At 46.7% G+C, this 26,484-nt stretch overlaps 3 protein-coding genes across 3 annotated transcripts; 1 reads left to right on the forward strand and 2 right to left on the reverse strand.

The window, feature by feature from the left end:
* Positions 1-1,025: 1,025 nt before the first annotated feature.
* On the reverse strand, positions 1,026-14,020 carry prtfdc1a (phosphoribosyl transferase domain containing 1a). The gene is made up of 10 exons (XM_084475361.1): positions 13,972-14,020; positions 13,131-13,214; positions 12,404-12,510; positions 11,773-11,956; positions 9,795-9,860; positions 4,663-4,680; positions 4,219-4,301; positions 3,220-3,266; positions 2,718-2,794; positions 1,026-1,378 (listed from the first exon to the last, which is right to left on the reverse strand). The coding sequence occupies exons 2-10, from the start codon at positions 13,161-13,163 to the stop codon at positions 1,331-1,333; spliced, it is 663 nt and encodes a 220-aa protein (XP_084331487.1). The 5' UTR covers positions 13,164-13,214; positions 13,972-14,020; the 3' UTR covers positions 1,026-1,330.
* Positions 14,021-14,460: 440 nt separating this feature from the next.
* On the reverse strand, positions 14,461-16,706 carry enkur (enkurin, TRPC channel interacting protein; the record flags this gene model as incomplete). Its single annotated transcript, XM_084474883.1, has 5 exons — positions 14,461-14,634; positions 15,040-15,186; positions 15,664-15,902; positions 16,175-16,320; positions 16,636-16,706. The coding sequence occupies 5 exons, from the start codon at positions 16,704-16,706 to the stop codon at positions 14,461-14,463; spliced, it is 777 nt and encodes a 258-aa protein (XP_084331009.1).
* A 337-nt stretch (positions 16,707-17,043) lies between these two features.
* On the forward strand, positions 17,044-21,535 carry thnsl1 (threonine synthase like 1). The gene is made up of 4 exons (XM_084475003.1): positions 17,044-17,132; positions 17,775-19,196; positions 19,847-20,449; positions 21,288-21,535. Exons 2-4 carry the CDS (start codon positions 17,784-17,786, stop codon positions 21,489-21,491), a joined length of 2,220 nt encoding a protein of 739 aa, XP_084331129.1. The 5' UTR covers positions 17,044-17,132; positions 17,775-17,783; the 3' UTR covers positions 21,492-21,535.
* Positions 21,536-26,484: the final 4,949 nt, after the last annotated feature.

A 26,484-nucleotide genomic window follows, 5' to 3' on the forward strand; every position in this document is an offset into this window, starting at 1 on the left:
TGGATGCTATAAACTGTAAAATGTTTACTTTTGTAATCAATACTCCCTTCACTACTCAGAGAGGAATGCCTTTGAAACAACAAAAACGCTGATCGTCAAAGTGGAAGAACAACGTATTTGACATTCATCAAGGACTACTGACTCACTTTTGTGAGATCACTACGTGATTGGCTGGGGCTCCATGTCCACCTATGATTAAAGAAACAGAACACAGATCTGATGTTTGTTACTAAACAACATAAAGAGGGAGAGAGAGAGCCCTTCCGTTCTGCAGGATGCCATGTGATGGTTGAACAGAGTTTAGGAACATGCCTTGAACACAGACACAGATGGACAGACAGAGAGAGAAGCATGCAGACATGCAGACATAGAGACAGACAGACACGCAGACAGACAGACAGACTGACAGAAAGAGAGACGGGGCTAGCATGCAGGAAGGCAGAACTGGACATACAGACAGACAAGCAGGCAGGAATTGAGACAGGCAGAAACGAGGAAAGACAGATGGATACAGACAGAACAATGGACAAACAGAGAGCAAGAAAGGCAGGCAGCCATATATTGAGGCAGAAATACAGAACGCCATTGACAGACAGACTGACAGACAGACACAGACGGACAAATGGACAAACAGAGAGAGAGGCAGACAGACAGATGGGGGGGGAGCAGGTGTCGTAGAGTCCCTGGTTGTCATGGCAGCCAGCGTCCGAGCGCCGTTGCGACCACAAGCGCTGTGCGGTGCCAGGACACCCGTCAATCTGTCAGCAGCACATGGGCACGTCTGTCTGTCCGCATGTGTGTGTATGTGTGTGTGTATGTGTGTATGTTCCCCATTGTCTCGTCTCCCACGGCCCCCGTGATCCAGTCAAACTGATGTCTCAACTAGAGAGCAGATGTACAACATTAACGTGTTAGGATTGCAAAAAAAGAAAAACTCACACAACATTCTTTGTGGAAAAAAAAAACATCTTTATTACGTTGTGTTTTTTTGTGTCGCAAAAAACTGTTTAGCTTACGAAAGAAAATTGTACACATATTTGTCAAATTAAGACATTATGCATTAACACGTCCAAACACTTGCGTGTGTACATCTTGCACGCCAACTCGCATCGGTTTACGTCTGGAACGGCACCACGAATTAGCAACGGTCGAGAGGAATCGGGAAAACAACCTCGCAGCGTGTCGGGCTGTTTATAAAAGATGTGGTACGGGGAAACAAACTGAGGAGCACATGTCGTCAGAGAGAGAGAGAGAGAGAGAGTAAGACCTACAATGAGCTAGGAGGATGTTCAGCAGGCTGATGTCCTCCAACGTTTCCAGGTTTTTCCGCTTAGATCTTGTACTTCCTCTTCCCCACCTCGCTGATCACACAAATATGCTGAGAGGAGGGCAGAACCAGGGAGGGGGGAGGAAGGGAGAGAGACAGGGAAAGGGAGAGACAGAGAGGATGAGGAGGGAAGAAAGGAGAGGGATGAGAGGGAGGGATGGACAAAGACAGAAAGATAGAGAGAACGGGGGAGAGAGAGAGAGGGGGAGAAAGAGAGAGAGAGGAGTTAATGTTAACATAATGCTATATCACATGGATAGATATATAAATGACTGTGTCTAGGTATGATAATAAAAGAGTGAGGTAAAGATATTACATTGGAAATCAAATACCTGGCACAGCAGATTAAATATGGGGTACGCTTGGGGTGTGTGTGTGCATGTGTGCATGTGTGTCTGTTTGTGTGGGAAAGATGTGCAAAGTTTAATATAATTCATTCAATATTTTATTTGCAATATTGTTTTTATATTATTTGTACGATTTGTCTTGTCTTTTTCATTCAGGCCCCTGCTGCAGGCCTTTATCAGTTTCAAAAACGACGAGTACAATTGAACCTAATCTTGTAATATGTTTTCCATTTTCCGACCATTTCCTAAATCTAACTTCAGAAAGATATGACACAGCTGCATCGTTTCATTAATGCAGCCTGGCAGCAGACTCCAGTTCATAATTCATCTTAAGGATGAAGATATGAGGTGATAAAGTTTGTAAAAAGTACATTCCATCCTTCAACTTTATCCCAGTGCCGAACACACACACACACACACACACACACACACACACACACACACACACACACACACACACACACTAGAGGCCTTTGAGGCTGTAATATTGTGATAAAGGGGTTCTGAAAATAAACTTAACGAGATCCCCCTTCTTGCCCAGATATTGCTCATGGGCACATCAACACGGTGGGAGAGCTGTGGGAGGCACAGAGGAACGTTCGCTCAGCATCTGTACTCTGTCAGCGCAGAGCAGTGAGAACACGCTCTCACTGAGGCATGTGAGCTACGGGCTCCACACAACATACACAAGGAGACGGGGGAAAGGAATACACCAATTACACAACGGGAAGTGTACACACACACACACACACACACACTACAGTACACACACTCAATACCAGGCAGATACCTGCTAGGTGTGTTTTGGTTTCTGCAAAAGAGAAAAGTGTGCGTTTGATGTCCAGTATTTGCCCAACACCCCACCAACCAACTCTTTCATCTCTCTCTCTCTCTCTCTCTCTCTCTCTCTCTCTCTCTCTCTCTCTCGCTCGCTCCTCTCTCTCTCTCTCTCTCTCTCTCTCCTCTCTCTCTCTCTCTCTCTCTCTCGCTCTCTGATCTTCAAAGGTCAGCTCAAAGGCTTCAGAGGGAGGATCGGTGCTTACGTTCAGGTCACGGAAATACTCGTTGTAGTCCAGCGCGTAGCCCACCACAAAGAGGTTGGGGATCTCGAAGCCCACGTCTGGCGAGGCCGACCCAGAGCACCGTCAGACGGGGAAGGGGAAGAGTTAGCGCTGGCGTCATTACGAGTGTCGCGTTGGCATGGTGACGTGATTATTTTTATTTCTTTAAATCAGTTAGCTTCGCTAGTTGGCTGCTTCATGATGTAACCTGAAAATTATATTTTCCTGATTAATTAGGTAACTCTTATCGGCCCAAATAGTCCATCATTGAACATAGTACGGACTTCTCTGTTCTATCATATGTACAAGGTGTTCAACTTCATTGAAACTAACAACAACATAGTCATTGATTTGACATGTATTCAACAGGACATATGTGTCATAGCCAATATACCCCCCCCCCTTCCCAGGTTATGTTGCCCCCCAGGGAAAACAGCTCTAAATGAGCTGTTAAATGATTGACAGGGGAAACACAACAGCTTACAGTCTGGAAGATTCTCCACCATGTTGGGCACTCTCTTCACCAGCAGACTGAAAAAGACACGACAGCATTACCGCCAGTGGTAGATTATAGTTATTGTGAAAAAGTATTGCATTGTTTAATTAATCAATCATTTTGTCTTTAAAAATATATTATAAATGTATCCAGTATTACATTCAATGTAAGATTATTCATAAATGATTCAATATTTGACTCTTTCAAAACAGTTTCAAAACATTTCAAAACAGAAGGTGCCAAAACAGAGTGCTGTTGACCTGTGTTCGGTCGAGTCAAACTAGACAACACAAGAACCACAACAGGAGAGACACAATAGTGCCAGCGCAGCAGCAGAGGGCTGGTTATCTGCTCTCTGCTCTCTGTGGTCTGGGTGGGAGGGCACAGGGAACAGGGCGTGCACTGGGCGTGCACACAGACGACCGCGGGTCTGGGGAAGACTGATACCAGCTTCTGGTGTCCATCAGACCACATCCCCTGGAGGAGGGGGAGGAGGAAGAGAGATGAGGGGAGGAGGAAGAGAGACGAGGGGAGGAGGAAGAGAGACGAGGGGAGGAGGAAGAGAGATGAAGGGAGGAGGAAGAGAGATGAGGGGAGGAGGAAGAGAGGGGAGGGGAGGAGGAAGAGAGATGAGGGGAGGAGGAAGAGAGACGAGGGGAGGAGGAAGAGAGATGAAGGGAGGAGGAAAAGGAGAGAGACCAGACGGAAGGGAGACGAGAGGGGAGGGAGACGAGAGGAGAGAGACGACAAGAGAAAAAGAAAGAAAGAAAGAAAGAAAGAAAGAAAGAAAGAAAGAAAGAGAGAGAGAGAGAGAGAGAGAGAGAGAGAGAGAGAGAGAGAGAGAGAGAGAGAGAGAGAGAGAGAGAGAGAGAGAGAGAGATTATGTCTTACTATGATGATCCGGCCCTTATGGCTCGACCACCACCTACAAGTTCCCCCAACCAGAGAGAGAGGAGGAAGACTGGAGAGAGGACAGAGAGGACTCACGCAGTAACCTTCACCATCTTGGGCTCAAAGGTCTCCACGTGCTTCAGAAGAGCATTGATGGTCTTCCCTGTGTCGACGATCGCCTGGGTGGCAGGGGGTAGAGTGATTAAAGATGGAGGGAGGGAGAGGAAGGCTGGGAGGGGTGTGATTATAGAGGTACAGAGGAAGGGAATTTCGAGATAGAGGGAAGAATGATGTTTTTCTATTGCTCTCTGGTGCCTTGCCTTGGGCAATGTCTGTACATTTTTAAATAGATGTTTTGAATTATTTTGTGAGGTTTCATCGAGACAGAGAGAGACACACAGACAGACAGACATAGACAGACACAGACAGACATAGACCCCATGAGCAGCATTTTAAAGGGTCATGATACAGCAGAAAAGCTCTGATCACAATCATGAAACAAGCATGCGAACTGAATGCAAATACATTAAAACCACTTACCTCAACTATCAGTACGTTCTGGATCACATGAAACAGAAAAAAAAAGGGCAGAAAGGTAATTTTAGGTGTCGTCTTAGCACCAAACACTACAACATTGTGTATGTACCATTCTCCAAAAAACATCTTCAAATCAGAGCAGTGTCCACAAAATGTACATGCGGTTGCATGTGTGTGTGTGTGTGTGTGTGTGTGTGTGTGTGTGTGTGTGTGTGTGTGGGAAGAAAACACGTCACCATGGCAACAATCTGTACGGAAACATCGACGGCTCACACACAGACGGCCCATTCAGCCCTCCCCATAATAGCAGCCAGTGTCTGCAGCAGAGCGCCACCCCCCCCTCCCCCCCCCCCCTCCCCACCTCAGAGTGCCCAGCGGCCTCACCCTGGCTGCTGGGTTCAGCGACGGCTTGTTTCCCCCCCCCCCCCCCCCCCCCGGCTCTTAACTAGCTTACCCTCACACTACACAGGCACTCAGACGCCTTCATCACCACCAGAGACCTTCCGGTGAATCCAGACAGACAGGGGGTCGGTGAAATGACACACAGGATAGCGTATTAGAGGTGAGGGGTCTGTTCCCGACTTCCCCCCCCCCCCCCCCCCCCCCGAGGTCCATAGCCCACCTGTAGGCATCCTTGAGCTTAGATGACCCCTAACCCCCGCCTGCTCCTGAACGACCTGCATCTGAATTCACTCGAGAGTCGATTGGATCAAAGTGTCTGCTTCATGAGTAAAGTCTAATATTAAGGAGAAGGTAGGGGTTAGGGGCATTTTGGTTCAAGGATGCCTAGAGGTGAGGGTTAGGGTTAGGCTGCGGACATTTGGGATCAAATAACCTCAACAGCCTCGCCTCCACTCCCCTCCACCACCCCTGTGTTATCAAGGGTTACCTGTGGAAGGTGGAGGGAGATGTTGGATCTGTGGTTTGTGGGGGGGTGGGGTGGAGGGAACACAGGCAAATCAGCCAACACTTGGCCAAGGTTTTGAGTTCTACACCTGCCCAGCTGTTATGCAGCACCGGAGGGTGAATGAAGGGGGGGGAGGAGGGGAGGAGGGGAACAGAACGGAGATAAGGAGCAGAGGAGGAACTTTGAAGGGTGACTAACGTGCTTTGCTGCACTTCCAGGGTATTTACGGGCCGCCGAACACCGAGACACACAGCCGTGTCAGCATCATCTCAGCCAGGGGTTGCTGTAAGAATGTACCCTGAGAGAGTGTGTGTGTGTGTGTGTGGGGGGGGGTGCTTGTCCACTGGAAGTGTTGAACCACCACAGTGGTTAATCGTCCAGATGTTTAAAACCACAACGGGGAGATGGATGTGTTTGTTTAACCGACCCCACGGGCCCCCACCCCCCCCCCCCCCCCCGCATCGTGTTGTAAGACAAGACAGATATCAGGTCGAGGAAAGTTTACGAATTTTTTTGCGTTTTGTTTTTTTAATACACATTCCAGAGGAGGAGGAGAACTTCTGGAACGTGACATCATGCAGGATCCTTCTCCGCTGACGGGCGGTTCGGGCGGAACACCTGACACGCGCTCTCCCTCGGGACGTTGCTTCTCGTACCTTTCCGTTTCAACACGAGCCCTCCCTGTCCCTCTGAAGGTCTTGTTGGGCTGAAACGGACGCACGCTTCTCCTGTCCTCTCTCTAACATGGAGGTATGGTTCCCTGAGGAGCGCGGCGTGTGCACAGGAACTCTGACTCTGCTGCTGAGTCAGGAGGACGGGGTGCTGGCCGGCGGGCCGTGGTGTCGGGGAGACCTTTCAGGGGGAGGCTGAAGGTCCACCTCTGCTGAGGCGTCACGCGGTTATCCCGCTGGCTCGTTTTCACGAGACTTTGTGATTGAGCCGTAAAGGCCGGCCGGTCCAAATCATCGATGCTTATCGGGATTTGGGTTTCTTGTTGTTTGTTAATTAGAGGCAGATGAACGCTCTTGGTTTGTGACATAAGCAAACAGCATAGCCAATAGGGTTACAGTTGGGGGGAAATTAATACATTTGAGTCATTTTCGTTTTTATTTTCCCTGACTTATTGTCCACCAAAAGACAAACATAGAATTGGCCTAAAAAAGGCAATTAACTATTTGGTTATTTATCAGACACTTCAGTCCAAAGCGATTTCAGATACAGGTCATACTGAGCAGGTAGGGGTCAGGGGGCTCTCAAGGATGTCGAAAGTTAGGCTGCAGGGACATTGGGGATCAAACCCAGAACCTTCTGGCTGGAAGGTGAACACCCCAGCCACTGCACAATCTTGTTGACCCCCTGACAGACAGAAGTGTGTGAGTGTCTGTGTGTTTGCGTGTGTTTGTGTGTTTGTGCGTGTGGATGTTTTCATGAGCACATGTTTTATGCTGTACGTGCCCTAGACCAGTGATTCTTAAACTAGGGGTCCCAACCCCAAATGGGGTCGCCAAAAACTTCCGTGGGGTCGCCAATTATTTTCTGTATTCAGTCTGAAATTATTATTATGCCAGGTGAAACAAAGGAAAATAATATTGGGGAACATCTGCCTTTTTCTTATTTACAGGCAGTTAAGAGAAGAGAGAGAAAATGTGTTTCGTCTTTCAACGAGATCTGGTTCAGCCTATGGGCTACCGGTCCGCTCAACTTTCCCGCTCCCAACAATAAAAATACATGTAAAAAAAACAAGCTTTCCCGCTCCCGCTATTTGATGTAAAACAAAACAAAAACACATTACAGTAGGTAGCCTAACAACAAAAGCTCGGAAGTGCCATCTACTCCTCCGTGATCCTCAGATGGGACAAGTCTACAGGCCGGTGAGAATAAAAAGGAACAAACGAGGCGTCGGCATTATCAGAAAGAATTTCTGAAATATGGATTCACTTGCCAAGTTAAAGATAACCTCGACCATCCACAATGTGTGATTTGCGGCGATGTTCTGGCGAATGAGAGCTTAAAACCTGTTCAAATGAAACAACATCTCGAAACCCACCATCCCGAGGACGCTATGAAACCAATGACTTTCTTTCTGCGAAAAGAAGCTGCCCTGCAAGGACAGAAGACCGGCCCACGAAGTGGCCCACCTTGTGGCAAAAGCACAAAAGCCACACACAATTGCCGAAAACCTCATCCTCCCTGCAGCAATTGCGATGACCACCACAATGCATGGTGAAAAGATCGCAAGTGCGCTCAAGCAAATCCCCCTCTCCAATGATACAGTGTCCAAGTGCATTAACGAGATCGCTAATGACATGAAATAGTCAGATAATCGAGAGAGTAAAAAACGGCAGGTTTTCTTTACAGTTAGATGAGTCTACTGACGTGATAAGTGTCGCGCAATTATTGGTGTTTGTTCGCTACAGTTTTGAAGGAAAACCTCATGAGGACATGCTGTTCTGCTCTCCGATGGAAGGAAGGTGTACCGGCAGGGACATTTTAAATTGTCTCAATGGTTGGATGGAAGACGCAGGGCTGCATTGGGCCAACTGCCTAAGCATATGCACAGACGGTGCGGCAGCTATGTTGGGGAAAAATAAAGGGCTGAAAGCAAAGGGCTGAAAGCAAAGGTCCTTAGCGTTGCACCACACGTCAAGGTCACTCATTGCATTATCCACAGAGAGGCCCTGGCATCCAAGACACTTGAGCCCGAGGTTAACAATGTTCTCCAGACAGCAATTAAAATGGTGAATTTCATAAAATCTCGCCCACTAAATACCAGACTCTTCGCCCTTCTCTGTCAGGAAATGGGGTCTACACACGAATCCCTTCTTTTCCATTCTGAAGTTAGGTGGCTTTCACGGGGCAAGGTCCTTACACGCCTGTTTGAGTTGCGAAACGAGGTGCGCACCTTCCTCTCAGACGCGAACTCCGCTTTTGCGCACCATCTCACTGACTCGGAATGGATAGCCCGTCTTGCTTATTTGTCATGCATATTCGACAAATTAAATACACTCAACCTGTCACTACAAGGCCTCAACACTGACATCCTGACCCTCGCGGACAAAGTGAATGCTTTCACAAAGAAGTTGCAGCGTTGGGCAGTCCGTGCGGAGAGTGGGGATTTTGAGATGTTTTCGGAGCTGCATGACTTTTTGGAGGAGGATGACGTGAATGCCAATTCATTGAAAGCCTCCATCAACGTTCATCTCCCAAGCCTCCTCGAAAAATTCCATCAATATTTTCCGACGGAAAATGTGGAGAATTATGATTGGATACGACAACCAGTCACCAGCTGCTCTTCAAACGATCTGTCGTCTGAGCTCGAAGATGCGCTGCTTGAGCTATCCAGTGACCGAACCATGCAGACATCGTTTGCCTCAAAAACACTGGATGAATTCTGGCTGTCTGTTGCGCAGGAATACCCCGGATTGTCCAAGGCTGCCATGGACAGCCTTTCGGGTCGACCTATCTGTGCGAGAAGACATTTTCGTCCCTGGCATATATAAAAAATAAATACAGATGTCGGCTCAGCACCGTGGAGGAAAATCTCTGTGTCGCCGTATGCAGCATTCCTCCTAGAATTAACTTGCTATGTTCACGGAAGCAGGCCCACCCTTCCCATTGAAATTGTTAAAGTAAACCAGAAAAGGGAAATAAAAAAATACCGTTAATGTTATCGGCATAAATATAATTCATGTAATGTTGTAGGCCTAATGCTGTGTGTGTGTGTGTGTGTGTGTGTGTGTGTGTGTGTGTGTGTGTGTGTGTTACGTGTGTGTGTGTGTGTGTGTGTGTGTGTGTGTGTGTGTGTGTGTGTGTGTGTGTGTGTGTGTGTGTGTGTGCGCTCGCAATCTGATATAGCGGCAGCCTACACTTGTTTAATCGTGATTGTTTGGTTTTCTCGGGTTTGGGGAAAGTGGGGTCACCAGACCTCGCCATACTTTTTTGTGGGGTCGCCAGACAAAAAGTTTAAGAACCACTGCCCTAGACTATAACAGAGTGAGTACTGTTCCCTTTTCACCATCGTCTGTCATTAATGTCCCCATCTGCCAATAACAGTTGATCAGACAGCGCCATCTAATGGAACGGAGGTCTATCAGCAGGGCTGTAGCCAGACATAAAGGGCCCCTGTTGTACCAATAGGACTCTCCCACAAAAGTGGGAGAGTCCTCCTACCAGACGGTGCATTCCATTGGACATGTGTGATGTCACTAGAGGGGGAGCTGGTACTCACCTTCCCCCGCAGGAATGACAGGTCCTGGCTCCCTATGATTTGCAGGTCCTCTGTGGACTGGTCATTCTGGGGAAGAACCAATTTAACCGTTTAGTGGTATGAATCACGATTTAATAATATAATAATGTAATAACATATAATTATATGTGTTGTCATTGAGAAGATATTTTTTAAGTGATTTCATAAATACATTTTGTTTTTTAATGTAATATGATAAGTAGTGGGTTGAGGTTAATGATTTTGACGTTTTTTTTTTATCAAATAACTAGTAATAATACTGTAATTACGGTACCAACATACTTTGGGCCAGGATTATCTAGGTATGCAGCTGTTCCCTAGCGGATCTGTTGCCTGTTTTATGAGAGTTAGGCAAATTCATTTGACACTGGAGAACCAAAATACAAAATACATTGGCTTAAAAAACTTGCGAAAAGGTATTCCAATAAAATAATTCTTAATGATTTTTGTCAAATATTGCTCAGCTATAAAATTTAATTTGATTGGCAACTTTATTGAAATCCCTGTCGATCAGCATTGACTACAGATACGTTCATTTCCTTTTAAGCTACAAGCTAGTTGAAATGTTACAATGTTACAATGTGACATTAAGTACGTTATAAACTATCCACTCTAAATGCTTTCACTGCATTACTGCAATGAGGGAATAGCTCGTGGCCAGAGTCTGACCTCCTGCAGGCAGGTCACATGATCCCAACATTGATTTATGATGTCATCACACATACGTCATCATACTGTCCTGCCCGTGGCCACGTGACTCTCTGCACATCCAGGTTTATCATGTGGTCATGTCATCACTTGTGTGAGAGCATCTTGGGCCATCAGCTCACACACAATGTCCTCTGATGACCTTTAACCTGGATGTTTGAACACAGCCTATTGCTCCTGCGTTAGCTCGTTGTGAACACAAAGATAGCTATGGCAGCAGGTAACGGCTAATCGAGAAGCTAGGCAACGAACGAGGCTCAGCGACCGCTGCAGTAGTTGAGCAGAGAATCCATCGCCCTTGAAACGTCCGAGTGGCGCATGCAAATTAAATGCACAACTGCGTCCCCTGCTGGCCGATAGGGTAAAATGACAGAGATGTGTCAACGTGCGGGGAAATTCCTTGGTACCTGATCCATGGTACTTAATATTTCACATTCGCTCACGTTTTATAGTATTTATACTTATTACTCACTTTTTTGTCTTCCTACTCATTATTTTGGCTTGATTTCACTTGTTTATATTAGGTCGACATTGTTATCTTTCCAACCACTACTACTTTGGAAATATAAATGTAGCCTACATGGTTACGACCTTGAATAAAAATTAATAATGAATAATTAAATAATTTACATAATAAATAAATTGCCTTTTAGGCTTTGACTGGAAGATTTTTGATATAGTAACATCCATGTATTTACTCACATTTTTCCAAATCAACTAAATTCAAATCAACTAAATACCCATTGAATCCAACTGTATCTGAGGGCACCCTGTGTGTGTGTGTGTGTGTATGTGTATGTGTATGTGTATGTATGTGTGTATGTGTATGTGTGTGTATGTGTATGTGTATGTGTGTATGTATGTATGTATGTGTGTGTGTGTGTGTGTGTGTGTGTGTGTGTGTGTGTGTGTGTGTGTGTTTGTGCGTGTGTGTGTGTTTGTGCATGTGTGTGTGTATGTGTATGCGTGTATGTGTATGTGTATGTGTATGTGTGTGTGTGTGTGTGTATGTGTGTGTGTATGTGTATGTGTGTATGTGTATGTGTGTGTGTGTGTGTGTTTGTGTATGTGTATGTGTGTATGTGTATGTGTATGTGTATGTGTATGTATGTGTGTATGTATGTGTGTATGTGTATGTGTATGTGTATGTGTATGTGTATGTATGTGTGTATGTATGTGTGTATGTGTGCATGTGTGTGTGTGTGTGTGTGTGTGTGTGTGTGTGTGTGTGTGTGTGTGCGCCCCGTCCTACCAGGTAGCTCTTGAGCCGGATGAACTCCACGCGGGTCTCCAGGTACTTGTCGACGCTGCGGCCGATGGCCTTGATGTGCTCCACCAGGTCGCAGCAGAACTTGTAGCCCCCCTTCAGCACACACAGCACCATGATGTTCTGGTCCGAGATGTCCTCCATGATGTGGCGCGCCAGACGCTCGATTCTGCTCCGGCCAATCACGCGCCACACGTTACACAAATAAATAACAATCAAGTCATCAATCTGGTTGTGTGTGAGTGTGTGTGTGTGTGTGTGTGTACCTGCATGAATGTGCGTGCATACCTGCATATATGAGTGTGTGTGTGTGTGTGTGTGTGTGTGTGTGTGTGTGTGTCTGTTTGAGCATGCGAGTGTGCCTGTGTGTATGTGTGCAAGTGTTCCTGTGTGTGTGTGTGTGTGTGTGTTTGTTTGTGAGAGTGTACCTGTATGAGTGTGAGTGCCTACATCAGTTTGTGTGTGTGTGTGTGTGCCTTGTGTGTCTGTGTGCATGCTCGAGTGTTCCTGTGGGTCTGTGTGTGAGAGTGTTTGTGAGAGAGAGCGTTGTGTGCCTCCATGAATGTGTGGGTGTGTATATAGGTGTGTGTGTGTGTGTGTGTGTGTGTGTGTGTACCGGTCCATGATGACACCGTGCGGTATGTAAACACTCTCCACGTCCTCGTGGTAGTGCTCCGGGTAGGTGAACAGCTTCAGGCTGTAGCCGGGCCACTCGTCTGTGATCTGGGATCAGCACACAGCAGTGTTGGGACACGCAGATGAACAAACACTATACGATACATCAGTCACCTATAGCCTCAGTAGGTCGGCAACCGTAAGCCTATAGGCAGAGTGTGCGAAATATCCTTCAACATTCGGGGGGGGTCCCCATCTCCCGATTGTTGCGCAATATCGATCAAAATTTTTCTCATGCAGTAGGCCCATAGCATACTTAGCAGACGTCAAGGCGCAAAGTCAAAGTACTTTGTGGGCGACATAGTACTACATAGTACAAAGTACTTTCCGGGGCAGCCCCCCCGGACCCCCCCCGTATTTCGCACACTGCCTATAGGCCTATATAAGACACAAAACATGAACGTATTTCTATTTGGTCAAAATAAAGAAAATCAAAATAGGAATTACATCTTCTTATGAATTGTATGAATTTATTTTCCATCCATATCTTTCTATGAAAATGTAATAACATTTACAAGTAAAGTGACTTTAGGTTTGTTATCATGAACACAAAATATCCACATCCAGATCAGAAAGAAAGAAAGCCAAGTAGTCCAACGCATGGATCAAACAGCAGTTGGAACAATAAACACCAGTGTACAGTGTGTGTAGAAGAGAGAGCATCTTACCACGACTCTCCCTTTGGGCGACCTGTTCTCCATCTCTGGCGCAACCCCTCTCGTCTTCTCCAGAAAGATGATTTTTACAACTCACTTCAAAATAAGAAGCATTTGTTAGACCTAGATTGTGCAGGGCGTAAGAGCATCAATATTGACCTGCCACTGTCCGGCATTGTAGACTATATCGATGACGGCGTGGCTGTGGACCACATCAGACCATAGAGCCAATGATAACGGCCTTCTGAACGTACGAGTAGGTTGAGCAGAACCCACTGGCCCAAAGCTATGGGGCTGTTGACCACTGATAACGTCCACTCTCCTGAGTGATAACGTTGGAAAGGGTGCAGCAGCGCCCCTGCTGTCTGCGCAGGGAACTGGTGAGACTCGTAATACTTCTGAACGCTTCTAACAGAGCCTGTACGATTATATACGAGGTTATATCATGTTACGAAAAAAACACATTGTATAATGTATAATATAATGTCAAATAAAAAATTAAAAAGTTGTGTGGTCGGCCCATAAATCCCGTTGTCCGGTATACCCGATGGCCAGTCCAGCCTGGTTGTGACTTTATTGGGTTTAGTCTTATGTTTAGTTGTAGGTTGTGTTTACACCCTACAACATCCCCACAGTACACTTCTCACTCATCCTCACACTACACCCACAACTGATTATACAGATTACATGTAAATTCTTCAATTATTCTTTTTTAAAATTCTGATAAATATATTACTTTATGCTTTAATCATGTGTGGACTCCCGTCTTTACACTCACTGAGGCTGGTCGCGTAACTCTTACACTTATTAAACGATCATCTTTTTCAATCGTAACCATAATAAAAATGCTTACCGTCTCGACCAATGATAAAATCTCCCAAAGTAGCAGCAGCGCGTCTGTACGTCACTGAGCCCCCCTCAGTAACTGCGTTACAACCCTCGTGAACGGGACGTCCCGGAGCCAATTACATGACAGCTAATGCACCGCATGTGACTCCTGGTCAGCGCGAGGAATGCCCTGCTTTTGTTGTTTTTTTCCAATGAAAAGTAAGAGAAAAACACACACATAAATATATATATATATATATATACCTTATCGAGGTTCCTTTCATCACCTGTTGAAATGGTTATTGTCTTGTTCTTTAAACATTTACGTCAACATTTAACATTTCACCATCTATTTTTTGTATCTTATTTTATCCATTTTGCTTTGGCAATGCAAAAAAAGGAAGAATAAAAGAACATAAGACATTCAACCTCTGCCCATGTCGTGTTTAATTCCATATCACACATCAACGTCACGATCAGGATTGATAAAGCCTATTCGTAGCACTAAGGGGTGCTAGTCGTTGGCCACGTAGATTGTGGTGTATCGCTCCAACATGCCGATGTGGTTCTCCAGCTGCAGCATGGCGTGCTCCAGGCGCTCCTTGCGGTGCTTCTTGGTGATGGTGTCGGTGACCATCGACAGGCCCTGGTACTGGCGTTTCAGCTCCTCCCAGTTCTGCTTCAGGCCCTGCGGTGCAGCGGGGAGACCCGGTCCTCAACACACCGTGTACTTACTATATATATATAACCACCAAACCTGTACCCTGTCAGGCCGGTATTATAACTATGTTACAATTGATATCACGCACTTATAGCCACATGCCACGTGACATGTGTTCAACACATATTCTGCAAGAATAAAATACTAAATATATGAAATATAATAAAGTAATTTAAAGAATATACATCTTAAACAGTTGTTGAAATTCCACTGTTGGTGAAAATAAGGAGATCTACTTTGCTTTGTTATTCCAAATTCGGCCATTTAGATGGTCTATCAACCGCCTTTAGCCGACACTGGTCCAACTCTGGGCCTACATTTATACCGACGAGGCGACAAGGCGTGGCGAGGACTCGGCGCTCCGGCCCTTACCGCCATGATGGAGCCGCGCTCCTCCCCAGACAACACCTTCATGGCTCCCTCCTTCATCCTGTCGCTGACGTACTGGTCGTACTCCTGCTGGGCCCTCTGCACCTCCTCTCTGCGCTGGTGGAGGTACTGGGGGGTCTCCCCGTAGTCCTGGGGGGGGGGGGGGGGGGGGGGGGGCAGAAGGGGGACGACAGGTCGGGCTCCTGATGAGTGACACAGCCATAGACTTATACCAATACATGAAATATACAACAGAAATATTGATAAAAGAAAGAAAGAAAGAAAGCCTATTTGAAATTCGATTTTTGTTTTTATTTTTGTCTTGCCGTTAATTGCTTCGAGTGGGCAATATCTTTTAATTCATCGTTGTTGTTCTCTGACCTATGAAAGGCTACAACCAAAATACCAACGCTTTTAAAGTTGAATTTCCAAACCATACAGTCAACCACGCAGGAATAGGCAAATAGAAAACCCATCAAAACCAACATCATGAATTGGTGTTATTCACCAGACCACCACCACGATGAAAATGTTACATCCAGACCCTTTTCCCCTGCCTGTGGGTCTCCCCCTGAACCCGTAGCAAGTCATCATCTCCAGGCCTCCCCGCCGCTCCCCCTCCTCTACCTTCTTCTTGATGTACTTGGGCACCAGCCCCGAGTCCTGCAGCAGCTGCCTGTGGCCCCGGTTGGTGTCGGCATAGGTGGGCTGGGGCTTCCTGGGCTCGGCCATGGTGGTCTCCATGATGTTGGTCTTCACAAAATCCTTGTTGCTGTGGTGACCCATCAGAGGGACGTCGGACCTGGTGGGGACGGCCGGCTTCCTGTGGGTGCGGCTCTGCTCTCCGGCTTTAGTAGACGCTTTCTCTGAGTAAGTTAATAAATAAATATATATATATATATGTTTACGTCATGTTTAAGTATACATGAAGAGAGTGTTCAACATTAGATGATGAAGAAAACAAGAAAACAAGACAAAAATAAGAGTATAACATGGTGAAAGAATAAATATAGTAGTAGACTGCAAACGAGAAAACCTACTACTAAGAAAAGGTTTTCCAGAGAAACAAAAGTCATATCGTTCCTATGACTGGTATACAGAATACGATTTAAATCCTACAACGGCTTCTTCCACTTACTTTCAGCTGATTTGTGTTCTCTGGAGTTCTTTTGTAAGTATTTGTCTGGAGACGGTATCTCCATCTTCGCAGGCCCCATCGTCTTCATCGCATCTTTGCTCGACTTCTTTTCCTCCTTCACTGTTGTCCTGAACCGGGAAGTATATCTGGACATGCAATCAGTTTTGATGAAAAAATGTGTTATTGTTCCAAATGTGGAAGGCAGAAAACTGCAATATTGGGAAGACTTCTGACTTATTGATTATTATTCATTCTGCTTTAAAATGTAAACACAGACAGACAGGCAGACAGACAGACAGACAGACAGACAGGCAGACAGACAGGCAGGCAGACAGACAGGCAGGCAGACAGACAGGCAGGCAGACAGACAGGCAGACAGGCAGACAGACAGACAGGCAGACAGGCAGACAGGCAGACAGGCAGGCAGACAGACAGGCTTATACAACAGGGTTTGACCTCACCTCTGAGGTTTCTCGATCCTAACCTCCTCCGTGGGGATGAGGGCATGGATGCTCTCCGGTGGATACTCCATGGACGCAGCAGGGTTCAGGTAAACGTACAGTAAACGGTGGTTCAGGTGAATTAAACGCACTGTGACACAAATGGGCGATCCTCTTCGCTGCAGGGAGGCGGGACTTGGTTTGTTTGCAAACACGCACCCTGGGATACGGTTGCTAGGACACTTTGGGGAGCAAACCGAGTAGCTATTGCAATCAAATTTTTTACACATTGAATTGTAATTACTTAATTACTACAATAATGATTATATGGACAATCTAAGCGACAATCCCATTTTTTTTTTTTATGTTTGACTTTAGCTAAGCTTGACCGCACGGCGACACCGTAGCTAGAATAGAGGGGCGGGGTCTGCACACCGGACAGTAAACAAGCCTCGGTTTTCCTTCTGTACCGTTATTAGACACGTGTTTTAGCGGTCAGTGAAGTACAACAACATAACGTAAGTAGAACACAAGTCACGCGTGGAACCGTTCAAAACTACATGGCATTGACTTTAGCCGCAGAGGTCGTCTTGGCCGCAGTTCCCTCCACGGAGTAGCTTATTCATGAAAATATCTTATCTGTATACTGTATAGTAGTAGTAGTAATAGTCTTATCTGATTGCATTTAATGGTGATGAACTCACCAATATCGCTCCTCGACTGACAGCTTGCGTCATCCTCTTTGTATCTGTCTTTGGTTTCTGATATATCAATGTTCGTCATGTATGAGCAGTGTTCTGTCAAGAAGTCTGAAGCGTCATCCTCTTCAAAGTGTTCCGAGGTGACCGAACTTCACAGACTTCCTAAAGGAGAGCTTCTCACACATGAAAAACTCATATTGTTCCGAAACCAAAGGCCTGCGATACAAAGAGGATCACCCAAGCTGTCCGTAGAGGTGCTTTATTGATGAGTTTATCGCCATAAATTACAATCAGAGCAGACTTATGTCTAGGGGTTCTCCATGGAGGGAATTGCGACGTCCTTTTGGTCGGTCGCGGCTGGCATACAACGGGCAACGTAAACACTAGGAGATCGAAATTTCTGGTAAAACATACACTTTACAAATAATGTCATAATTTATAGCTCTATACGATTCACAGGCAAGCCCAATGCGTTGGTTAAACGCCAGCCGTGTTGCACTCGGAGCTGTCAGACGCTACAACGCTAGTCCCCCATCAGCCGCTACTGTATCATGGCTTTCTACCAAGAGCTGCTGGCTCGGAGACCAGAACATCGTGCTCATGGGCCCGCCCGGAGCAGGGAAGACATCCGTGGGGAGGATAGTCGCCCAAAGACTCGGGCTGCCCGCCATCGACGTCGATGACGACGTCCTAGAAAAGGCGTGGAGGATGCCCGTCGCGACCAAGCTGGCGGCCGTCGGCGGTGATTGTTTCCTGGAGGAAGAGGGACAAGCACTGTGCGGCTTGTCCGCGGCGGGGAGCGTCGTCTCCCTGAGCGGCTCCAACCCTCTGCACGCTGCGGCCATGCAACACGTGGCGCGGAGCGGGGTGGTGGTGTACCTGGACGTGGCGGCGGAGGACATCCTCCAGCGTCTGTCTCTGATGAAGGTGAACCGCATCGTGGGGCAGGAGGCGGGCGCGTCCATGAAGGACATCCTGGGCTACAGGAAACAGTTTTACGAGCGGTGGCTGGACATCAGGGTGCTGTGTGGCGTCGGGGACACCGTGGAGCAGGTGGCGGAGAAGGTGGTGCGCGCCGTGGAGAGGTACCACCACCCGGACGCGGAGACCTACGTGTCGACCCGGGGCGGCGGCGGGGACTCTGAGTCCTCCGCCCGCAGCAGGACACACTTCAGCGACGTGGTGATCGAGGGTCTGGCCCCGGACGGCGGCCTCTACGTCCCCCGTGGGGGCTTCCCTAAGATCGACGCGCGGGAGTGGCTGAGGCTGGCCGACATGTCGTACGCCGAGCTGGCCTCGGCCTTGCTGGAGAAGTGCATCCACCCGTCGGACGTCCCGGCGGTGGACCTCAGGGCGATGACGACGCGGGCGTACGGCGGCAACTTCTCCAGCGCGGCGGTGGCGCCCGTGAGACACCTGGAGGGGAACCAGTACATCCAGGAGCTGTTCCACGGCCCCACCGCCTCCTTCAAGGACCTGGCACTGCAGCTCATGCCCCAGCTCTTCTCCCACTGCCTCCCGCCCGACTGCAACTTCCTGGTGCTGGTCGCCACGTCCGGGGACACGGGCAGCGCCGTGCTCAGCGGCTTTGGCGGGCTCGGTGGCGGTGGTGGTGGTGGCGGCGGCGGCGAGGGCCGGGGGAGGACGGGCGTTCTGGTGTTCTACCCCCAGGACGGCGTCAGCGACGTTCAGAAGCTGCAGATGGCGTCGTACCGCGAGGGCAACGCCAGGGCGGTTAGCGTGCGCGCAGACTTCGACTTCTGCCAGCGCTCCATCAAGAGGATGTTCGGGGAGGGCGGGCTGGCGGGCCACCTGGCCGTGGAGTACGGCACGGTGCTCAGCACCGCCAACTCCATCAACTGGGCTCGGCTGCTGCCGCAGGTGAGGCGTCACTCACGTTGGGGATGGAACCCAGCGGCCCCTGGGTGTTGGGGATTAGAGCCGTCCTAGCTAGCTGTATGTGGGCCTATATGGGTCCACTATGGATCCACTCTCTCTATTTTACCTGATCACTCGTGCTTGTTGTGTAGTTAATACTGTACCATGTCCCCGCCACCTATGACCTGTGTGTCCAAACCTGGAGCCTACTTACCAATTGTCTCTGCTCCAAGGGACTAATGGATGGATGACTTTTTTTGGAGATAAGATTGGTCCAGTATTGCAGCAGGAATGCTGCAGCAGTAATCCACAAGTGGGCTGCGATGTAATCCTTTGGGGCAATAGCGCCGCCGCCCGCCCATTGTTGTACTTCTTCTCAAGGTGCTTGTTTTCACCACTGACAGGCTCCGCTTATATTCTATCATCATGGAAAGGATCCCTACATGGAGATCACATTTTTTCCTCCCTTTCGCTTGATCACAGTCTGTTTGTAATTGTCTGCAACCAAGTCTCGCTTCAGTAGAATAATCTAGTTGTAAGTAAATCTCAAAAATCAACCTTTGCATACGTCCCTTAGACCCAAAATGATCGGTCAATAGGGTTAATGGGTCCAGGTTTGAAAGACTAACGGTTCTCCTCTTGTTGCCCGCCAGGTGGTGTACCACGCCTCCGCCTACCTGTCCCTCTTCCGGGAGGGCGTGGTCCGGTTCGGCGAGCCCGTGGACATCTGCATTCCCAGCGGCAACTTCGGCAACGCCATGTCGGCGCTGTACGCCAAGCGCATGGGCCTGCCCGTCGGGAAGGTCATCTGCGCCTCCAACCGCAACCGGGTCATCGCCGACTTCATCAACACGGGCGCGTTCGACCTGCGAGGCCGCCCGCTCGCCGTCACCGCCTCGCCCGCCATCGACATCCTCAAGCCCTCCAACATCGAGCGCTTCCTGTGGCACGCCAGCGGCGGGGACGGACGCCTGGTGGCGGAGCTGTACGCCCGGCTGGAGAGCGAGCAGCACTTCGTGGCCCCCCCCCGGCTCCTCGCCGCCGTGCGGGAGGAGGTGCGGGCGGGCTGGTGCGGCGAGGCGGAGTGCGCGGCCGTCATCCGGGACGTCCACCGGCGCACGGGGTACCTGATGGACCCCCACACGGCGGTGGCCAAGGCGGTGGCGGACCGGCTGCAGGACGGCCGGGCGCCGGTGGTGATCTGCTCCACCGCGCACTACGGGAAGTTCGGGCCGGCGGTGCTCGGCGCGCTTCAGGTGAGCTAACGAGGGATCGACCCATATGGATTTTTTTTCATCAGCCTTTAGCCGATGACCGATATACGCCAATACCGATTTTTCTTGAGCCGAGATTTGGAGCCGATACTGCTTTTGCTCCCTCAATTGACATCATAAAAATGACACTGATGATAACAAATGTTAGAAGTCTCAATTTAAAAAAGGAACATTTATTGAACTGTCTGTTAATCATGCCGGGGAAAAAAAATATTTAAAAAATAATAATAATAAGTTGGTGAAAAATTCAGCCGATACACGAAAAAACCCCCTCAAATATCGGCCGGCCGACACATCGGTCGATCACTAGAGTTAACACTTTAGCTCACACGTCTGCATGCACGTCTGCCTGCAGTACATGTTGCAGTACAAGTTGGGCTTGGCTGTTGCTCTCTGCCCGATGTACACGGGACTGCAGACCGACTTGTCACTTTAGTTAAAATGCGAAGATGGAGATTTAAAATGTTTAGATATCTTTGTTGTTGAGTTCTTTGCTGTCACCCAAAGAACCGACCACGAGTCAGAAACTAGGGAAGTTAAATAACATGGAGCATTACCTATCATCCATAGTAAGACAGGGGGCACACATTTAACGAGTCACAGGGGACTGTGACTCGTTAAACGTGTCTCTTTTTAATAATTATTTTGTACTGTAATTCTACTGCTATGACACCCACATTTCCGGCTGCAATTAACAAACTGAATCTTTTTAAACTTTAGTTCAAATAAATGTATTAGTATAACGTAACATAATTTAAAATAACCTAACCTAACCCAACATTATCTCCCCTCACTTAACCTCCATCTCATCCCATCCTAGGTTGAGCCGGCCCCCGAGGACCCCCTGGAGCAGCTGCAGATGCTGGGGTCTCAGGCGCGGTCCGGGCCGGGGGTCCACCAGCAGGTGGTCCGGTGCGTGGAGGAGGGCAGCGCTCAGCAGCCCAGGGTCTGCCCTGCAGAGTACGGAGCGCTGGTGGAGCAGGTGGAGGACATGGTGGAGGACTGCTTCCTCAGAGTCACGTAGACACACCTTCTCTCTGCGATGAAACTAGATTCATTTGTTACATTGGACTGAATTATATTCACATCGTGTGTAATGATATTAATTCATTGCATTTGTTGAGTGATTTTCAAAGTACTCAAAGTGCATTATAATAATAATGCTCAATAATAATATTATTAATAATAATTATATATATATATATATATCTTGTGTTGCCTGTTCCAAATGTTTTGATTCAGATTTTGGGATATTATTTGCCTGACCCGTAAATTGTCATGATGAAAAGGGACAGAAACGGAGGTTGTGCTTGTGTTTAAGCAACAGCTCTGCTACACATACATTTGTTTGCCACTAGATGCCACTATCTACCTCATAGCCTTGCTAGGCATACCCTAGTGGTCTACTGTAAAATAAGGATGAAACAAGAAAGTGACAATGGAAAAAGATCTTTGTCCACCTCCAACAGACCGTCACCAAGGTCTGTACCTTGAATGATCTACCTGTCATCGAGAACATCATGTGACTGTCAAAATTTATAGTCATAACTTACGTTCTGTTGAGTTGACATTGTAAAAAGGTGGGGCAGTGTAATCAACATGTCTGTATCATAATTGTAAATTCAACATTGTATAATTATACTTTTTCAATTTGTATATTTATGTAATTTAATTATGGAAAGAGGGATTTCAAATAGCTGGTTTTTGCATACTGAAATATTTTTTCCAATAAACTACAAAATTACAGATTTTTCTCTTTTTCTGATCATTAGCCCAAGAAAAAGACAATTAGTGTCTGATGTGACGTCTCCTTCTTTCTCTCTCCTTCCCCTCTCTCTCCTCATCTCCCCCCTCTCTCCTCATTCCCCCCACCTCTCTCCTCCCTCACTCTCTCCATCTCCCTTTTTCTCCTATTTCTTTGTCAGTCTCTCTAGCCCCCTTCTCTTTCCTCTCCCCCCTTCTCTCTCTATTGCCCCCCTCCCCTCCATCTCTCCCTCTCTCTCTCTCCCCTCTCTCTCTAAGTCCTCTCTAATGATTATCTTATAGAAAGCCACGGTCCAGTGCCTGCAGAGTTGGGAAGGGGCCCTGACAGCTGCGAGTTCATTCCTCTGCTCATTACCAGTTGCTGCTAACCTAATATTTCTTCACATAATAGTCTCTTCAACAGGGTGTCTCTTAAACAGTGTATGTGTTGGATATCTGGAGTGCGTGCCTCGATATTATCCACTGGGGCCGTGGTTAGAGTTTTTGGACTAACAGTATCAGTTCCCGATACTATTCTCTAGGAATGATTGACATGTCGGTAGGAGGTCTTTGCTACAGCGAGCCTACTAGCCCTGTTTTACTCAGACCTTAGTTTGAAGCTGCTGTAGGTTTTAGTGCTGTAAAGAGAGAATGCAGAATAACGCAGAATTTTGATGCTAATTATCCTAAATCAAGTCCCCTCCTCTCATATAAGGCCTGGTGTGCCTATTGGTCAGAATGAGCTGGGAGTGTTCGCCTTATACAGAGGTGGGGGCAGAAAGCACAACATTCTTACAGGGCATTTCACTCACTAATAGTCAGAGAGATATAGCTATGCCCTTTCTAACAAACCCCCACTTGTCTAAATGCGTGTTTATGAAATAAGATAAATAAGGCAAAGAAAGCAGGCGATTGCTCACAGAGCGGGCACGGCGTTGTAGCATTGGTCAGCACTGGCCGGGTGGATTATGAAGCATGGCCTTCTTTGGGAACCAACATGTTTTATGATGGTCAACAGATCCTTTCATTTACTTGATAATTAACGTGTGTGTGCGTGTGTGTGTGGATGATGGCTGGTTTAAGCCTGGCACAGTCAGACTGATTGGACTGGGCGAGGCTGCACACCTTTTTGCACATTGTGCAATCAATGTGCCCAGTTGTGCAAGGTGTGTGAGTCCAGTCAGTCTGACTGTGCCAGGTGAGGCTGCTTAAACTAGCCATCATCCACACACACTCCCAAAATAATGAATCATTATTTATCATAATTATTATAGTTATGAATATTATTATTACTGTTTTATAGTTCATTTGATTGTTTCACCCCAGCAATAATCCACAGAATATAGGATATAGGTGTGAGCAAAATGTAGAATGGCTTCCAAAGTATGCCTTACTTTAGTAATATATCTCTCTCTCCATCTCTCTCTCACCTCGCTCTCAAACTTTCTCTCCTCTCTCTCTCTCTCTCCCTCTCTCTCTGTGTCTCTATGTATCTCTACCTGGTGTGGTGTTCTCCACTGTGTTGTGCGTAAATGTGCGCTTGTGTGTGTGGTTGAGTGAGCGAGGGGCAGCCAGAGAGAGAGAGATAGAGAGAGAGAGAGTGCAGTAAAGAAATGCTTTTCTTTTGAAGAAAACAAGTTTCATCTGCATATAATCACATCCGCTACACACATTAACCCTCTCTACACACACATTCACCCTCTCTACACACACATTAACCCTCTCTACACACACATTCACCCTCTCTACACACACATTCACCCTCTCTACACACACATTCACCCTCTCTTCACACATTCACCCTCTCTACACACATTCACCCTCTCTACACACATTCACCCTCTACACACACATTCACCCTCTCTACACACACATTCACCCCCTCTACACACACATTCACCCCCTCTTCATACACATTCACCCTCTCTACACACACATTCACCCCCTCTTCATACACATTCACCCCCTCTACACACACATTGATTGATTGATTGTCTTTATTTCGAACATGTAAGCCATAAAAACAAAGTTATTATAGTAGTAGATGAATAAATAAAACAAAAGCAAAAACAGACACACTTGCCACATGCTCGAAAGGGGGTAGGAGGAAGTAAAAAACTTATCTAGTCCTACCCCTTAACAGATCAATGTAGCCTGTATAGTTATTAACATGTCAGTATATATAATAAAAAAGCTATAATAACTATATTTACACAGAATTACTATATTATCAAAATTATTATTTAAATATGAATAATTACTATAATTATATATTCTATTATATAGATATTATAAATAACCATATATGGATATTATACATTTCCATATATAAATAAATATTATAAATACAAATACAAATACCATGTATATTACAAAACTAGTCTACATATGTCCATGTTACAGAGGTTCTTCAAAAATTCATGTACTTTGTGAAGATGTCTTTGTCTTTATGTCTTTATATTTGTCTCATGTTTTGGCTTTTCTGTACTTCCACACTTAACTTATTCCACAATTTACCTCTGTAGATGCTGATACAAAATATATTTTTGGTTGTGCGTGTGCAGCGGACCTTTGAAGTCTAACTCTCCCCTTAACTTAGAACCCCCCTCCGTTTCAGAAAACATTGCCTGTATGTTTTTTTGGTAACATATTATTTCTGGCTTTGAAGATTGTTTGAGCAGTTTTGAATTCAACCAGATCAGGAAATTTGATAGTTTTGGACTGCATGATGAGTTGATTAGTGTGTTCGTATGGATTAACCTAATGGCTCGCTTTTGAAGAAAGCACAACGGTTGTAAGGAGCTTTTGTATGTGTTTCCCCAGATTTCTGAACAGTAATACAAATATGGTTATATTAATGAGTTATAAAGAATATGGAGTGATTTATTGTTCAGAAAGTGCTTAGCTTTGGACGGTCACCTCCTCAACTACACACATTATGTGCCTCTACTACACACATTCACCTCCTCAACTACACACACATTATGTTCCTCTACTACACACATTCACCTCCTCAACTACACACACATTATGTTCCTCTACTACACACATTCACCTCCTCAACTACACACACATTATGTTCCTCTACTACACACATTCACCTCCTCAACTACACACACATTATGTTCCTCTACTACACACATTCACCTCCTCAACTACACACACATTATGTTCCTCTACTACACACACATTTATCTCAGCAACTCAAAAAATGGAAGGTAAAGCGATGACGTCTCTCCTTTGGTTTGTCCGCTTATTGGCGTGTTGGATTCAGAGTTTTTTCCTTCTAAACTGATTTGATGGAGAAGGTGTGGGGCGGGGGGTGGGGGGGGTGGGCAGGGGGGAGAATCCATTTCTCACCACCGACACAGATTGAATGGATGACCCCAAGAACAGATCAGTGTAAAATTAGATATAAGGCCTGGGGGCCATCAGAGGGGCCCCTGGGGGTCGGCGACTGACCGACAGCTGACAGGGGTTAACGGCTTCAGAGGTGTCAAAACTCTTGTCACGAGGCACCCGGAAAGTACTATTGTAGTTTTGCAGTATTGTGTACACTCAGATACACACGTTTGTCTAAATGGAGGAGGGGGGTCGATACTTTTCACTATTAAAAATGATCGTTATACTGTAGATATGCTGTTAATAAGTAAGTTATTAATAATATGAGCGAGAGGTTATCAGGTTTATCAGGTTTTATCATACACACACACACACACACACTACACACACTATTTCAGTCAGGTGGATTACAACACCAAACCTTGAGGATCAGTTTTCTCAACGATGCATAATGTTTATATGATAAGAGTTTTTATCTCTCAACCTTTTTACGACTCTCAATGAATCTTAGATTAAGAATTACTGGGCAGTCCCTTCACAGCATGGGGCTGACCTCTTGGTGTTATCTGATTGTCAACCGCAAAGCCATGTAAGACGTGAGCTAAACAGTACCATGCATGTCTTTACTCGATGAGTAGTGATAAACCACGCCGATACTGTTATCCTGTGCAGACAGTGAGCATTAGGCTAGGTCTGGTCAACAAGTCCAGGCCACCTACTCTGTACAGCAATTAATGTCTGAGAAGGCCTTCACGGGCCACACAGACAGCGACCCCCAACTCAGGAGTGACCACCCTGTGGGTTGAGCTAGGGGTTGCCAAATATGCACTTAGAGTCCCAGGACAGGAGCTTAGCGATTTATGAGCCATTTGATGATACTTCGCTTGCATAAAGGGCTTGTGTACACAAACCGATTTCTTAAGGATCAACCA

This window comes from Micromesistius poutassou, assembly GCF_964030765.1.
Source record: "Micromesistius poutassou genome assembly, chromosome: 11".
Lineage (NCBI taxonomy): Eukaryota > Metazoa > Chordata > Actinopteri > Gadiformes > Gadidae > Micromesistius > Micromesistius poutassou.

Bases quoted from the DNA above. Each gene is read 5' to 3' on its own strand.
- prtfdc1a (XM_084475361.1), bottom strand. From the start codon at position 13,163: ATGGAGAACAGGTCGCCCAAAGGGAGAGTCGTG. The intron at 12,511-13,130 runs GTAAGATGCTCT...TGCTGATCCCAG, and splicing joins CGCCCAAAGGGAGAGTCGTG to ATCACAGACGAGTGGCCCGG. The intron at 1,379-2,717 runs GTAAGCACCGAT...CCCTCCTCTCAG, and splicing joins AGTATTTCCGTGACCTGAAC to CATATTTGTGTGATCAGCGA.
- thnsl1 (XM_084475003.1), top strand. From the start codon at position 17,784: ATGCGTTGGTTAAACGCCAGCCGTGTTGCACTCGGAGCTGTCAGACGC. The intron at 19,197-19,846 runs GTGAGGCGTCAC...GTTGCCCGCCAG, and splicing joins GGGCTCGGCTGCTGCCGCAG to GTGGTGTACCACGCCTCCGC. The intron at 20,450-21,287 runs GTGAGCTAACGA...ATCCCATCCTAG, and splicing joins CGGTGCTCGGCGCGCTTCAG to GTTGAGCCGGCCCCCGAGGA.